Source organism: Pleurodeles waltl, chromosome 9, assembly GCF_031143425.1.
Source record: "Pleurodeles waltl isolate 20211129_DDA chromosome 9, aPleWal1.hap1.20221129, whole genome shotgun sequence".
NCBI classification, from domain to species: domain Eukaryota; kingdom Metazoa; phylum Chordata; class Amphibia; order Caudata; family Salamandridae; genus Pleurodeles; species Pleurodeles waltl.
The window spans coordinates 748,571,290-748,586,953 of record NC_090448.1 but is presented as its reverse complement, the minus strand read 5'-3'; the positions used below and the strand labels follow the sequence as shown (position 1 = coordinate 748,586,953).

At 46.3% G+C, this 15,664-nt stretch overlaps 1 protein-coding gene across 3 annotated transcripts in view; it reads left to right on the top strand.

Annotated features, from left to right (window-relative positions):
- Nucleotides 1-15,381, top strand: part of PCNX3 (pecanex 3) — a 707,803-nt gene extending 692,422 nt beyond the window's left edge. For all 3 annotated transcript variants that reach the window (XM_069207883.1, XM_069207884.1, XM_069207882.1), the window contains one exon: nucleotides 14,715-15,381. In XM_069207883.1, the coding sequence (XP_069063984.1) occupies nucleotides 14,715-14,912 (198 nt within the window). In that variant the 3' untranslated portion in view covers nucleotides 14,913-15,381. The remainder of the gene's footprint in view (nucleotides 1-14,714) is intronic.
- The last annotated feature ends 283 nt before the right edge of the window (nucleotides 15,382-15,664 follow it).

Sequence of the window (15,664 nt, the reverse complement as noted above, 5' to 3'; positions counted from 1 at the left end):
TCAGAAAGTGGGGTCCTTCTCTGATATTGCTCAGCTTTTTCACTGGGCGTCACCCATCTCCATAATAATTTACCCGCACAAGGCTGATTAATTTTATTTTAGCAACACTCCCCGCTATACCCAATGCGTTTCACCCTACATGCAATAATTGGTTATACTTGCTGCTATTCCTTTTGCTGTTAAGAGTACGGGATGATTCCACTTACGTTCCAGGTGTAGCACTGGCGTCTTATGTAGCCACACCCGACACAATAACACAGGGCACATTATTGATGCTGTCTTTTCCAGAATCCTTTTGTTCCGTTTCTCTTTCTCCAGGTGTCTACTCACTGAATTGCTCTTGGAGCTGTGCCTAATGCTTTCAAAAGCCCTCAAGGTTCAGTTTTTCTCACCTTTGTTTCTCAAGCTCCCTGGTCTTGAGTAAATTGTGCTTATGGTTTAAAGGTTGCAGCAAGTGCAAGAAGGTACTGTCTAAAAACACCATTCACGATCACTGTACATGGTGTTTGAGCAGCTGTCAGCATAGCTTGAATCTGGTATGATCTTAAAGGCCTGGCACCGTGGTGAAACAAAAGTGATGGTTCATAGTGCAACTTTCCTCCAGAAGGAGAAGATGCTTCTAGCAGGAAAGGGCTCGTATTCTTTAGTTTCTAAAAATCTCCCCCGTTGGGTCTCTGCCATAGAAGCATAAGTTAAATAGGTTTAAGTCTTTAGTGAACCCTGGTGTTCCAGACTGACTTACTACCTGGGGAAAAAAGAGAAAAAGATCTTCTGTAGACCGTGGTGAGATTATTAATTAATCATGTGTGGCCAATTTACTCCATACAACAAAGCAGTGAAATGTGCTTGTGGATTTGAAAATTTTACAAAATTAGGTGAGTTATGCTTTCTAAGAGACAATGCTCTTTGGAATCAGAGCTAAAGAAGCACTGGTGGCTTTTTTTTTTTTTTTTTAAGCCATGTACCTGTTGCAGACCCTAGTTTGACAGTGGCTTTGGTCCCTGCTTGCATTTTTTTTAAGCTTTACTCGATGTGGACACCTTTTTGGAAGGTTGTGGCTTTTGACCTGTAAATACGTTTGTTTGGGACGTTTGGACATAAGCTGCCCCTTATATTTTTTGGAGGCTGTGAAATCCATTTCTCGTTAATTGAGAAGGAGAGAGCAGGACAACAGAGTAAAGATAATGACCATTTATTAGATACTCAACACACGTTCTGCATGTTTGAAGTTTACCCAGGCTTCTGAATAGATCTGGAATTTATTTTACAGTACCAATACTAGCTGTGGCAGCCATTCTTCTCCTCTCTAAAACTGATGTTCCAGGTATATAAAGGCTCTAGCCCTGTCAATTGCTTGTGTCCACCCTCCAAAGAATTTGGATAATCTGGGCTCCATAGTACCCCCTTTCCACACCACACCTCCTTCCATTTTCCATTTTATTTTATTTTTTACCCCAGTGGCTTAATTCACTAACCAAGCATGTCAGATAGCTTAATTCAGAGCATACCTCTTCTCAAAATGCGAGGATTCAAATCGTTTGGAAGTGCAAGAGCGCAGATGTCCTTGGCTGCCCCGCACTGCTCCTACATTTGAGTTTAGAGGGGTTACGCATAATATTTCGAATGAAATGCGCTTTGTGCTACATCCGAAGACAAGGAAGCTGAATTACTTCTGACCCAACACAGTCTGGGGAATAGACAAGGTCCAGGTCTCCTTCAAGAAGAAGTTTAGAATCCCCTAAAAAGCATTGAGCTTCGAGAGGTAAATCTAATCCCTACACCAACAAAAGGAAGCACAATAATCATAAAAAAATGTAGGTTCTCCACCTCTCACAAGAAATCGTTTTCAATCTAGAGCATCAACAACTTCAGAACCATTATCTGGAACCAAAAAATGTAGATTCATCCTTAGAACACATTCCGATATAGGAAAAATTAACATATTCGGCTACGCAGCTCTGACCAACGGGCTGGGTCTTTAAAAAGGGGGTCATATAATAGTTTTGACATGAAAACAAGAACTGGAGAATGCTGTGAGGCAGAGGACAAGCTAGGGGCCTATTGGAAGGACCTTGGAGTGTACCTCAAGAGTAGCAGTGGCACAGAGTGGGAGAACATGGTCAGCCACAAGATGTCAACCTTGTGGAAGGCCTCCTGAGGGAGCTTAAGAGGCCCGCCAAAGACACTCACACAGGATAAGGAAGCCTTGCACATAAGAAATTTCACTAAAGACAGCACAAAGCATAATAGAACAAAGGGCTGTGCATAAATTTGGTGAATTACATGAGCTAGAAGTGGGTAGCTTGATTTGTACCCCTGGGTCAGAGGGTGTATTTGTGGAGAGAACCTTGCAAGAGGAGAACCAGGGAAAAACATGCACGTTTTAATTAAGAGCAACAAAGGAGGCAAACTAATCTCAAAAACAAAAAAGTTTGAACTGATCTATAAGAGCAGGTGGCCGTAAAGGCATCCTAGTTTTAGGGAGCTAGTAGTTCAGGCGTGCTAGTAATTCACCTGAAAGGAACCCAGTTGAGAAAAGGACACAGGGCTCTCCTTGAAAATGACTTTGCAGACACACACAGATGAGGGTAGCTGCCTGCTGAACCTGAGGACACATACTTGAAGAAAGTCGGTTTAGGGTGCTACTGTGCCACCAGGAAGGGCAACATAAAAACTGGAGATAGGCGTCCCAAAAAGAATCCAGGGGAACACTGTAAAGACTGAAAGGCTGCAACTACGAATCAAGAGGCACTAGGCTCCCTATTGGAGCTTTGAGGGATAGGTGGCGAGATGAAGAAAGCCACCAGTCAGTAACACCCTAGCTTGTGCTACAGGTGGCCAAAACCCCTAACAGAGCAAGATTCACTCACTTGTCTCCTGTGTGACCATGGGAACTCGAGATGGAGTGCCAGAGGGAGAGAGGGAAAGCAACGTGGCATCTAAGGGAACACCTAAGCCTGTGTTGCAGATTGCAAAAGTTTATTTGTTTTTTGTTTACAATCACCAGCAAAGTCCCAGCCAGAAAACATTCTGACCTGGGAAGTGATTTGCACGAGAGAGAGAGACATGCAGGGTCTGTGCTGGACAAATCATGCTGTCACCACCTCCACTGTCTAGCTGGTGGTTTGAGTAAAAAAACAACCCAAACAGTTGACTCATTGGAAATCTATAGGATGAAATATCCCAAATTATTTACCTTTTGTAGTATTGTTTTTTCAGGTGGATACTTCATTTTGCTGCAGATGTGTCATTAACCCCACCATCCTGCTTCTGAAGGAGCTATTGAGCAGTTACTTTTTTTCTAAAATCCTACTCTGATTAAACCTGTTTTTTATCGTACTGTTTATGGAGTGCAGACATTAGGTGACAATGGGTGGCATCTTTGATCAAGCAGCGCTTCTAATGGATCCAAGACTGGCACTTCGACTGCGTGCAAGGACTAGTTGCTCGGTCTAGAACCCAGTTTAAGGGCTTTATTTAGAGTTTGGCAGATTGGATCTTCTCTCAACCATGTCAGACATCACATTAGCAGCATTACAAGTGCCATAGGCTGTAATGCCATTGTAATAGAGAATAAGGGAGATGCGCCATGTTTGTGACAGATTATCCCTTCCACCAAACTTTAAGGCCCTGAATTTTTGAAATAACATGTGTTAGTGAAGTTTTTTCTGGTCCTTCATGTGTCACAGGCAATTCAAGACCATTCATTAAATAAGTAAACAAGAACTAGGTTCACAATAATCTCCAAGAAGGTAATTTCTCCTGACCTCTCTTCCTCGCAGTCTCAGATCCAAAGATTTCTTGGTTTAATAAAATTAGTGATCTCCAGTTCTGTAGCTAAGTCATATAAACTTTGCTAAACAAATTTTATTTTAATTTTTCACTGAAGCTAACTGTGTGACCCTTGTGGTCCCTAGAACTTTGAAATTCTGACCCGCCCAATGGAACAAAGTCTCTCATGACAACCGGGGAGTGTTCCCTTGGCTTAGCGTTGACTGCCGATGCACTGTGTGAGGTTAGCGTCACTTTTTTCATGTACATGGAAAATACTTGTGGTTGTGAATGTCATGTTTCATACAGGCACAACGAGAATACTGTAGCCTGTGTTGCCTCGGCATAAAGCACCCAGTGCTTAGAAAACTGCACTCTCCTTTTAGAAGGTTGTGATCAGCAAGGCAGGTGAACCCATTCTGCAATGTACATTTGACTGTACCTGGCTTTGGGCCAGCTCTCAGAATTTTTTTTAAAGAAAAGAAAGGACTTTTAGGAATGAGGACATTGAGCACCGACAAGCTCAAGTATTTTAGTTCCAAAACGACAATGTCAGGAAATGGGATTTCACCACACAGAGATTTTTGAGAAGTTGATATTATCCAATCTCTGCTTGCATTTTTTTCTCTCAGCAACTGTCAATGGCTTAATTCCTTCCTGAGAGGCAGTCAGTTGCAAGAATTTAATGTAAAGCTGGTTCTAGGTTTTTGAGGTAAGCCGTCTTCATCACCATCGAGAGACTACTCTGTGACTACAATTTCATGGGAACAGACCTAAATACACATTTAAGATTCTCTATTCATCATCTGGACTAGGTTATTTCATGTACAATATATTGTACAGCTCTAACTTTAAGCACAGAAAAGGTCTCAGGGCACCAAAGTGAATAACAGAGAGAGAAAGGCCTGAAAAAGCAGGAGGTTGTACGGGTGGGCAAAGTAACCCTTTTGGAATAAAATTGAAATGTATATACAGAGCTTAAATTGCGGACCTATGCTGTCTAGAGCGTAGTGATAAAAGGGGGACTGTTAAGCAAGAAAGTGTTATAAACCACGCACATAAAATGTACTTACTCCTTAAATGGAAAGCAAAGAAGCAAGCATAGAGTTTCTCATGAGGAGCAACATTGTCTTGGCAGTGAAGCCATAATAAGGTGTGTGCTGCTGCATTTTGAAGTCGCTGTAATATGGCCATGAGATAGTTAACCTCTCCCGTTTATGTATCATTTTGGATCTTTTGAAGGAAGCTTAAGTACATGCAGATTTTCTTCAACATATCTTGATGGTAAGAGCTAGTGTTTACTACAGAGGAAAGTTGATGTTTCATGGACTGTTCCTGTTCTATCAGTAAACCAAGATTTTTTTCACCATGAGGGCAAGTGTTTGGCTGTGCTTGGTTGGCATGGCCAGATTACTTTTGGGTAAAATGTGGGTAGGGCACCTACTAGCACAACCACTGTTCTACCTTCCATCATCATCTATTAGATGGGAAAGGGAAGTTTATTTTTAAAAATCTGTCAAAAGAATGTTTTGGATTGTGATAACCTCTATAGGATCTTTTTCAGCCCCCCCTTGATTGATTACTGTGGGCTCCCAAATACAGATGGGTACTTACTTTAGAATATCTGTTTTTGGCATTTATAGCATATAAGGTTGTATGAAAAAAGGCTTTGAATTTTAATGAATTTTAATTATACTATGTAGTGGTAAAACCAGGGGCGGCTGCTGGCAGGAAGGGTTGGTGAGGCAGCGCGCGTGGGGGGGGGGGGTTGTAAGGTAGCAAAAAAAATATATATGTCACTTACCTGCTGCGCCTCCACTGCCTCAGTGCTTATGCCTTCCTCCCCTCCCCACCCATTCTCAGCATGAAAGAAGCACCAGGATTGACCTGAGCGGGCTGAAATGATGCTTAGGGAGGGATTGGGAGCCTCCACTTGGTATCTACCCGGCTGTGAAACCCAGCCGTGTGGAGAGTTCTAAGTGTTCTAGTCACTTGGGCCAACCTCGGCCGGCCAGCCAGCTGGCTAACCCGACATGTGCATTTGGAGTGCACCTAGCTCTCCTTCCCTTCCCAACACGTGACGCAGAGAATGCTAGCCCCGCCCTGAGCGGAAGAATAAAATGTTAATAAAAATGCTTTTATTATCATTTCATTTTTCTGCTTCCCTGTGTCCTCCTTTCAGCAGGGGGGTGACCCTCCTCCACCATAGCGGAGGGGCCGCCCCAGGTAAAACACTGCAAGAGTGCAGTTGCTACATGCAATTATTTCAAGGTGAAGTTGCTACATACAAATATTTCAATATGAAAAAACATTACCTGACAGAGACTTCTAGCTGCAGATTCTTTACCTTTGAATTTCCCCAGGTGTCAGATTGGATCCGGAGATTTTTTTCTTCGAGCAGTACCCCTGCATGCCGTTAGGTGGCATCGGTCAACTCCGTTGACGACGTGGTTGCCGTGATAATGTTGCGGTCCTATATAGGTGCATCCCGGCGCGCTTATGTCAGTTTTTCTATTTCCACGCCAGCCTACACGCAGATCCGGAGAAGAGCTACCCCAGTCATTTTTTGACTAACTGCGTCATTTTGTGGAATTCGGTTTTGGTGTGTCGAGGGATGTCCCGTAAGACCGAATTTAAGCCCTGCGACTCTTGTCACCGCATGATGTCGGTGACAGATCCACACCCTGTGTGTCTCTGGTGTTTGGAGTGCGACTATGACCCGCAGTCGTGCTCAGTTTCGGGCCATGAACCTGAAAGCTTTGAGGGAGCGGTCCCTAAAGCTCATGACGGCCCGACACTCAAACTCCCCGTCGTTCCCGGTCCCGTTCGAGAGGAAGGTCAGGAGACCGGTTGCGGAGTCACTACCATTCTTCTTCATCCAAGTCATCTGGACGTTCAGGTAAGAAGAGGTCGAAACATTCTTCGACTTTGCCCCATCGCTCACGCAACACGGGAAGAGCATCAACGCTCTAGACCTCTGTCCTCGGAGCCTCAGTCTGGGTCCGCTCCGCACCTCCCTGAATTTCTGGGAGCTGTGGCTACCCCTGCCCAACTTAAGGAGTTCTGCAAGGCCATGCGCCTCATATTTGTGCAGTCTGACCCACCCTCGGTGCCTTCGGGCCCGAGGAGTTGGTGAGGGCCTCCTCGGGTTCATAGTCTGCGACTTCTGTCCCGACTCCGGAGGGCACCTCAGGATCAGCTTCCGGATCCATTCCGACGCCAGTCTTGCCAACACGACCTTCCCTGGTGTCAGGTCAGACATGAACACTTCCGGCACTGATTGGGCCCACAGTCAACGTCGACCCTATACTCATTCCCGATGAGCCGAAATTACGTTGCTCGATGCAGTTCCGTTTTCCATGGGCTCTGCTGTGCCCAGGGTTGATCCTGGACCCTATTACTATTGGTATGGATACAGGGATAGTGTTAAGGGGTCGCTGGACCCTTTAGAAGGCCAGCTTGAGCCTGAACTGGACTGGGTACTGGATTTGGGTGATACCAGTAGGTTGGACACCTCCCCTGACACTGGCATGTTCTCTCCCCGTACCATGGCTACGGAGGAGGGAGAGTCTTATTCTATGGTGGTAAGAAGGGCGGCTGAGGCTTTTAACCTCGAGCTTCCTTCTGTGGAGGTCAGGCCTATCCTCCTGACCGAAGTGCTTCAGCCTGGGGCCTCCAACTCAGAACCCCTTCTTCCCTTCAACGAAGCACTTACGGACGTCCTACTGGGGACCTGGTCCAAACCGAGCACAGGGGCTCCTATGAATAGGATAATTGCCTACCGCCATCGGCCTGCCCCGAATGACCCAGATTTCCTTACCCAACACCCTATGTCTAAGAGCCTTGTCATCCAGGCTCCTTCATCCTCTGGTGCATTCTCTACCACTCCCCCGGACAGGGAATCAAAAAGAATGGACAATTTAGGGAAGAAGATGTTCTCTTATGCCAGTCTGGTGCTGCGGTCGGTGAACACTGCTTGCCTTTTGGGCCGTTATTCCCATACTCTTTGGGATACGGTTGTGCAAGTGCTGCTTCAGGTTCTGGAAGAGGGCCCGGAACGTTCTCTCAATTCATGATCTGTTATGGACTCGATACGACCGACTCATTAGGCAGATGGGCTGCATCGACGTTGGCACTGAGATGCCACGCCTGGTTGAGGACATCTGGCTTTTCGGGGGATGTCCAGCAATCTTTGATGGACATGCCCTTTGATGGCACTCGTCTCTTTGGAAACAAGGCAGACTCAGCGCTCTAGCACTTTAAGGATTCCCAGGCTATGGCTCGGTCCCTTGGCCTCGCAACCGCTTCTTGTCTCCCTCAGTCTGCCTCTCACTCCTTTTGTGGCTACGGAAGAGGCACCGAACTGTTTCCATTTCCACTGGGCCACCAAACCGCGCATGCTGTACAGCCACTGCATGGACTGTGATCCACCGAGCTCGTGGATCATGGAGTCAGCGGGCTGCCCAGTCCCTGGGTAGCCCACTGACTAGATCCTAGACCTACGGTCCCTCAATATGTTCCTCAACAAGGAGAAGTTCAAGATGTTAACCCTGGCTCAGGTCTTTTCTGGCCTGGATCCTGGAGACTGGATGGTTGCGTTGGACTTGCAGGATGCCTATTTCCATATTCCTGTCCTTCCAGCCCACAGGCCTTACCTACAATTCGTTGTAGGTCACGAGCACTTTCAGTTCACTGTGCTCCCCTTTGGCCTTAACAGTGCCCCTCGGGTGTTCACGAAAGTGATGGTAGTGGTTGCAGCTCATCTGCGTAGGTTAGGGGTCACAGTCTTCCCCTTCCTCGACGACTGGCTGTTGAAAGCGGACACGCCCCAGAAAGTTGTCCCCCACCTCCAGACTACGGCGAACATCCTGCTTTCGCTGGGGTTCACTATCAACGTGCCAAAGTCACACCTGACTCCCTCACATACACTCCCTTTCATTGGAGCTGTTCTAGACACATTGCAGTTTTGGGCCTATCCTCCTGAAAAGTGAGTCCAGGTTATTCAGGCTATGATACTGATGTTTCAGCCTCTATCCTGGATTTCGGCAAAAATGACTGAGGCTGTTGGGCCTCATGGCCTCCTGCACCCTGCTGGTCCAGCATGCCATATGACATATGCAGGCTCTGCAGTGGGACCTGAAGTTCCAGTGGGCACAGCATCAGGGGAATCTCTCCTACATGGTTCAGATGTCGTAGGGCACTGTGAAAGACCTGCAGTGGTGGTTGTCGAATCCATATTGGGTCAATGGCAGATCTCTCTCCCTTCCCCAACCAGATCTCACAGTAGTGACAGATGCATCGCTCCTGGGATGCGGTGGCCACATGGGAGAGGCAGAAGTTAGAGGCCTCTGGTCTCTGGCGGACTCTGTGCTCCACATCAACCTTTTGGAGCTCTGGGCGATCCGACTTTCATTGAAAGCATTTCTTCCCTCTCTCAAAGGGAAAGTAGTGCAAGTGTTCACCGACAACACCACCGCCATGTGGTATTGCAATAAGTAGGGCGGAGGGAGGTTGTGGACCCTTTGTCAAGAGGCTCTTCGCTTCTGGGCATGGCTGAAAACACCAGGGCATTTCCCTGGTGGTTTAACATCTGGCGGGCTCTCTGAACGTCAGAGCAGACAAACTCAGCTGTCAATGTGTAGTTAATCATGAATGGTGTCTCCATCCGGAGGTGGCGCAAGGTCTCTTTTAGCAGTGGGGAGAGCCTTGGTTAGATCTGTTTGCCTCTGCAGAGAACGCACAATGTCAGCTTTTTTGCGCGTTCGAGTTTCCAAGGCGACACTCGCTTTGCAACACTTTTCGTCACAAGTGGAGCTCAGGCCTCCTGTACGCCTTCCTACCAATACCACTTCTGCCCAGAGTTCTAAAGATCAGGCAAGACTGGGCCCAAGTAATCTTGGTGGCTCCGTACTGGGCACGAAGAGTCTGGTATTCCGAGCTCTTGAGCAGGGCCATCGATCCTCTGATCAGACTGCCCCTTTAGGAGGATCTTCTGTCGCAGCAGCAGGGGATGGTTATCCACCCGAACCTGTCCAGTGTCCGCCTCCTTGCGTGGCGATTGAGCGGTGACAGTTGACTGCTTTTGACCTTCTATCTGAAGTCTGTAATGTCATCTTGGCAGCCAGGTGTCCTCCACCAAAATGGTATACCCCTGTCGTTGGAAGAAATTTGTGGCATGGTGTATCAATAAATCTGTTGCTCCCCTCTCTCCACCTCTCTTAGAGGTTCTCGTCTTTATTCTCTCTCTTGCACAGCAGGGCTCTACTCTGGGCACCCTCAAGGTATAGTTGTCTGCCATCTCTGCCTTCTTACAGCTACCACACCAACCTTCTCTTTTCAAATTTCCCTTTGTCTGGAGGTTTCTTAAAGGCCTCAATCATATGTTCCCTCCGTTTATCATGCCCAAGTGGGATTTGAACTTGGTCCTCACATACCTCAAATACGCCCCTTTCGAGCCACACCACAACTGTCCTTTATGGCTCTTAACCCTTAAAACAGCTTTCTTGATTGCCATCACCTCTGTTCGCAGAGTAAGTGAGCTTCAGGCCCTTTCTTCAAAGCCACCATTCCTAGCAGTGCATCCTGACAAAGTGGTGCTTCGTACCAGGGCTTCCTTTCTTCCCAAAGTGGTAACTCCTTTTCACCTAGGTCAATCTATCACCTTCCCTACTTCTTACGCACCCCCACTTCCCTCTCATGAGGAGGAGAGACTCCACCATCCGGATCCAAAAAGAGCAGTGGCATTTCATCTAGATCGTACCAAAGATTTCCGTGTGGACGATAAACTCTTTGTGGGATATGTGGGTGCAAAGAAAGGGAAGGTGGTGCAGAAGAGGACCATCTTACAATCTGTAGTCCTCTACATCAAGATATGCTAAGCTTTGGCGAAAAAGCAACCCCCCTGAGGGTTTGCGCGCTCATTCAACCAGAGCAACTGCTGCTACCACATCGTTAGCACGCAGACTTTCAGTCCGGGATATCTGTCAGGCCGCAACGTGGGCGTCCTTACATACGTTCACCAAGCACTACTCCCTGGACTGTCAGATCTGCAGGGACGGCTATTTTGACTGTTCAATCCTGTAGGACGTTTTGGTGTGATGTTAGTACGCAGACCGCCACCGGGGATGGTATTCCTCGGGTATCTATTCAAAGGTAAGGAATCTGCAATTAGACGTCTCTATCAAATGTACAATTTACTTACCTTCGGTAACGATATATCTGGTAGAGACATATTCTAGTTGCAGATGCCTTACCGACAGGCTGTAGGAAAATGCCACTGTTAGCATGGTTACCTCCCCCCTTTTGCCTAGTGTTGATTCCAACTTTGATTGAAAGTGTGCTGGGAAGCTGCTAACCAGGCCCTGAACCAGTGTTCTGTCCCTAAAACTGTACCTTTGTTCCAACAATTGGCACAGCCCTGGCACACACTTAGGTCCCTTGTAAAAGGTACCCATGGTACCAAGGGCCCTGTGGCCAGGGAAGGTCTCTAAGGGCTGCAGCATGGATTATGCACCTTCCCTGGCCACAGGGTGCACCCCTCACTCAGCACATGCACACTGCTTTGTATCTTGTGTGCTGGTGGGGAGTAAAAGACAAAGTCAACATTGCACCCCTCTCAGGGGCCTGTGGCATAGGTAAGACACCCCTCTAGCAGGCCTTACAGCCCTAAGGCAGGGTGCACTGTCCCACAGGTGAGGGCATAACTGCATGAGCAATATGCCCCTACAGTGTCTGAGTCCATTCTCAGACATTGTAAGTGCAGTGTAGCCATATTGAGTATATGGTCTGGGAGTTTCATTACTAACTCCACAGAACTATAATGGCTTCACTGAATACTGGGAAGTTTGGTATCAAACTTCTCAGCACAATAAACCCACACTGATGCCAGTGTGGAATTTATTGTGTCATGTGGGCCAATTAGCCAGAGAGGAACCCTCAGCGATTCCGGAAGAGTGGCCTGACCTCTCCACCCCTCCATGACGACACCTGCAGAGGGGAATCCCAAGGACCTCCCAAACCGAGACTGCCCAGGACGAAGATATCTGACGCCTGGAGAAGCACTGCACCTGCAGCCCCTGGTCTTGAGAGAAGCTGACCACCAGTGCAGCTACGACCAGCAGGCTGCCCTCCTCCCTATCCAATCTATGGCTTGCCTGAGAAGCCTCCCTGTGCCTTGCGTGCAGCGCCTAAGTGACCCCCGGGGTCCCATCATAGCGTTCCATTGGAAACCCGACACCCTTTTTGCACTCTGCACCTGGCCGTCCCTGTGCCACTGAGGGTGTGAGATTGGTGCCTACTTGGGGGCCCCTCCAGTGCTCCTGTAAACCCCCCTGGTCTGCCCTCCGACAGTGAGAGTACTTACCTGCAAGTAGACTGGAACCGGAGTACCCCCGGTCTCCATAGGGGCCCAAGTTATTTTGGCTCTTGTTTATCCTCTGCACCTAACCGGACCCGTGTTGCTGGTGCTGGGTGCTTGGGGTTATCTTGAACCCTTAACGATGGGCTATCTATGTCCCGGAGACTAAACCTGTAAGTTTGTTACTTACCTCAGAAAATGTACTTTACTTTCCTCCCCCAGTAACTGTTGAAAATTGCACTGTCTACTTTTGAAATAGCTTTTTGCCATTTTAAAGAAAACTGTATGTATTGTCGATTCAAAGCCCTGAACTTACCAACGCAAAGTACCTATTTAATGTACGTACCTGCAAACTGAATCTTGTGGTTCTAGAAATAAATTAACAAAAGAGATTTTTCTATATAAAATCCTATTGGTCTGGAGTGAAGTCATTGAGTGTGTGTGATTGAGTCAGTGAGTCATTGAGTTCTTCTGTTGCTTGTGTGTGTACAACAAATGCTTAACACTACCCTCTTATAAGCCTAACTGCTCAACCACACTACCACAAATAGAGCATTAATATTATCTGTTAGTGCCTTTGTCAAGCCTCCGGGGAACCCCTGGACTCTGTGCACACTATGGGCCTGATTCTAACTTTGGAGGACGGTGTTAAACCGTCCCAAAAGTGGCGGATATACCACCTACCGTATTACGAGTTCCATAGGATATAATGGACTCGTAATACGGTAGGTGGTATATCCGCCACTTTTGGGACGGTTTAACACCGTCCTCCAAAGTTAGAATCAGGCCCTATATCTCATTTTGATATAGTATATACAGAGCCAGCTTCCTACACCCGTCCATCCTCCCCGCACTGCGAACTGACTTCTAGGGACAGGTCCTTCCCTCTAAGGGCCCTAGTTTTGGCGCACCATTCTCAGTGTTCTTCATGGCTCCGCGCTATTGGCGTGGAAAGTCATGAAAATCAACTGATGTCAGCATGCAAGGGTGGCCCATATATTTATACGACTGTGACTTCATCACTGCAACCACGATGCCAACAACACCCGCGGAGTTGACTGATGCCACTTAATGGCACGTAGGGGTACTGCTCGAAAAAAAAAAAAAAAAAAATCTCCGGATCCAGTCTGACGCCTGGGGTAATTCAAAGATAAGGTGTCGACAACTAGAATATGTCTCTACCAGATATATCATTACCGAAGGTAAATAACTTGTACTTTGCCACCTTTCCATTTAATGTAACTCATCCCAGATACTACAAATGCAATCCCATTTCATACATTTTAATCAACATATTAATTAACCTATCCATAAACATAATCCTAGCCCTCATATCAGTCCTTTATCTATCCCTAACTTTTAGCCCCGCCCTTAAACCTACCCCAACCCTTTACCTTATCTTAATTTGATTCTTTACCCAAAACACCACTACATGCCATACCTTTTACCTTAAGCCTTAACACAAACATGTATTCATCGTTTACTTCAACTCCACCCCCAAACATCAACTGAAGCCCATCCTTACCTGAGCTGTTACCATAACTTTAAAGCCCCATCCTGACTTTAACCCCTTGTAGCTTTTTACCCTCTCCCTTATCCTAAACCACATCCAATGCCAAACACTACCAATGACTCATAAAAATGTGCTAAACACTCTTGTATATTTTTAAATCTAAATCCAGCACTTTTTTACTAAAACTTTATATTGAGACCTTTCCTCTGCAAGCCAGATAGAATTGGGTAAGGAGAAGACAAAGGGCATATGTCACTCACCTGAAGATCTAAACCTTCAGCTTACCACATGTAACTTTCTAACACTTATGAGGGCTTCACATACAAATAATTATTGGGAGGTGGCCTCATTGATTCACAAAGGTAGGAACAAAGTGAAGATAGAAATACTGGAATCAGATGTGTGAAAAGTAATTGGAGGGAATGCTCCCTGCATCCCTGAAATTGAGCGCTCGGCTCTGTTGCTTGCAAACCAAGTCTGAACTAATCTCTTCTGGTGTATAGTTGTATCTCCCCATAACTGTTCCCATGAGACCCCTAAAAGTATACATTGATAGACTCCATATTGAGTTGTTAGACTAACGTCAGGACAAGGACATTATTCACTGAACACTGTAATGTATCTAAGTTGGCAGCGCCTTTCTTTCTTTCTGTGTTCAGTGATCCTTTAGTTGACCATGGAAAATTTACTGCCAGGTCCTTAAATCATTTGCCTCTTCAACACCCTTCACTCGCATAAAATAATAGATGGTCATGGTACTGAATGTAATAGTAGATGCTTCGTCAATGCAAAGGTTAGGAGATTGACGCAAGGGACACAAGAGCGTATCGAATATGTTAAAATCTCCTGGAGCCAACAATGTCAAGTTGTTAAAAACAGGTTTCTCTGTATCCTCAGTTTTAAAGATTCCAGTAAGCGAATAAAGTCCCCCAAAATATATTCATTGTATGAAATGAGAGTACAAGAGTTACATCAAGTAAATAAGCACTATCCCTTTTTTCAGCTTGCTTCCTCTCGTTCTTCATGGGTGTGTTGCTTAAATGTTAATCCCTACTCTCGTGTTTTGTTACTTAGCCTCCTGTGCACCAACCCTCTGATCTGAGCCATGTACCCGAAGATGGCTGCATCCTGTCTCCACTAGCCGACAGATTGCCAGACACTGAACTTAAGCAACAGAGCTCTGTGGACGGAGCACCAAGCCTGGGCACCTGGGTCCCCAAAGAAGAAAAGGAAAGTCCGGCAGCACAACCTCTACTGGAGCACCAGTACTAATCATTCAGGAGGCAGTGCTGAAGGAGGCGAGGCAAAGAGCTGGCCCCCTCACAGGGCTGGAAGAGGCTCGTGCTTGGCAAAGGCAGACCAGTGCTTGCCGGCAGAGAACGACGAATTTGAGGTCTTGATGCCTTCCTTCTTAAGAAGCAGGCGGGCGATTCCCAATGTCCTGGTTGGTTCAAAACTCTCGACATACAATCAGCCAGCCTTTCAGTCGGTGGGCACACGGGTGGGAAATGTACTGATGTCTACCCCATCCTCTTTTGTGAGGATCAGACGGGAAAGGCATAGTTCTGCTAGCAAATGTTGACAATTCTAATATTTAAGAAGCTGATGATACTCGGACACTTTTTGGAGAAAAAAAATTATGAAACTATAAACACTATTTTTTTTTTGTTGGAGGGTTTTATTTTTTGTCTGATCTGTATTTTGTTTGAAAGAGAAATTTATAAAAAGAAATTTAAAACCACCTCTGATTGCATTGCACTTTACTCCTTGCTCTATGCTCACAATATTGTAAGGTTTTGGCAGGAGAGTTGCCTCTAAGAGAATTTTTTCATGGCTTCTAGGTAATATATGGCATTCAGGCATCTCTTAAGATACTGTATGGCGTTCCTGTTTGGCATAACATGTTTAATCAATGTATGATAGTGTTGGGCCTTTAACTTAGTTACCTCCGTGCCTTGAAGTCTGTTTTGAGCTCTTTTACTGCCTGCATTCCTTAAAAGTCGTGCGCATTTTTTAACTTTATC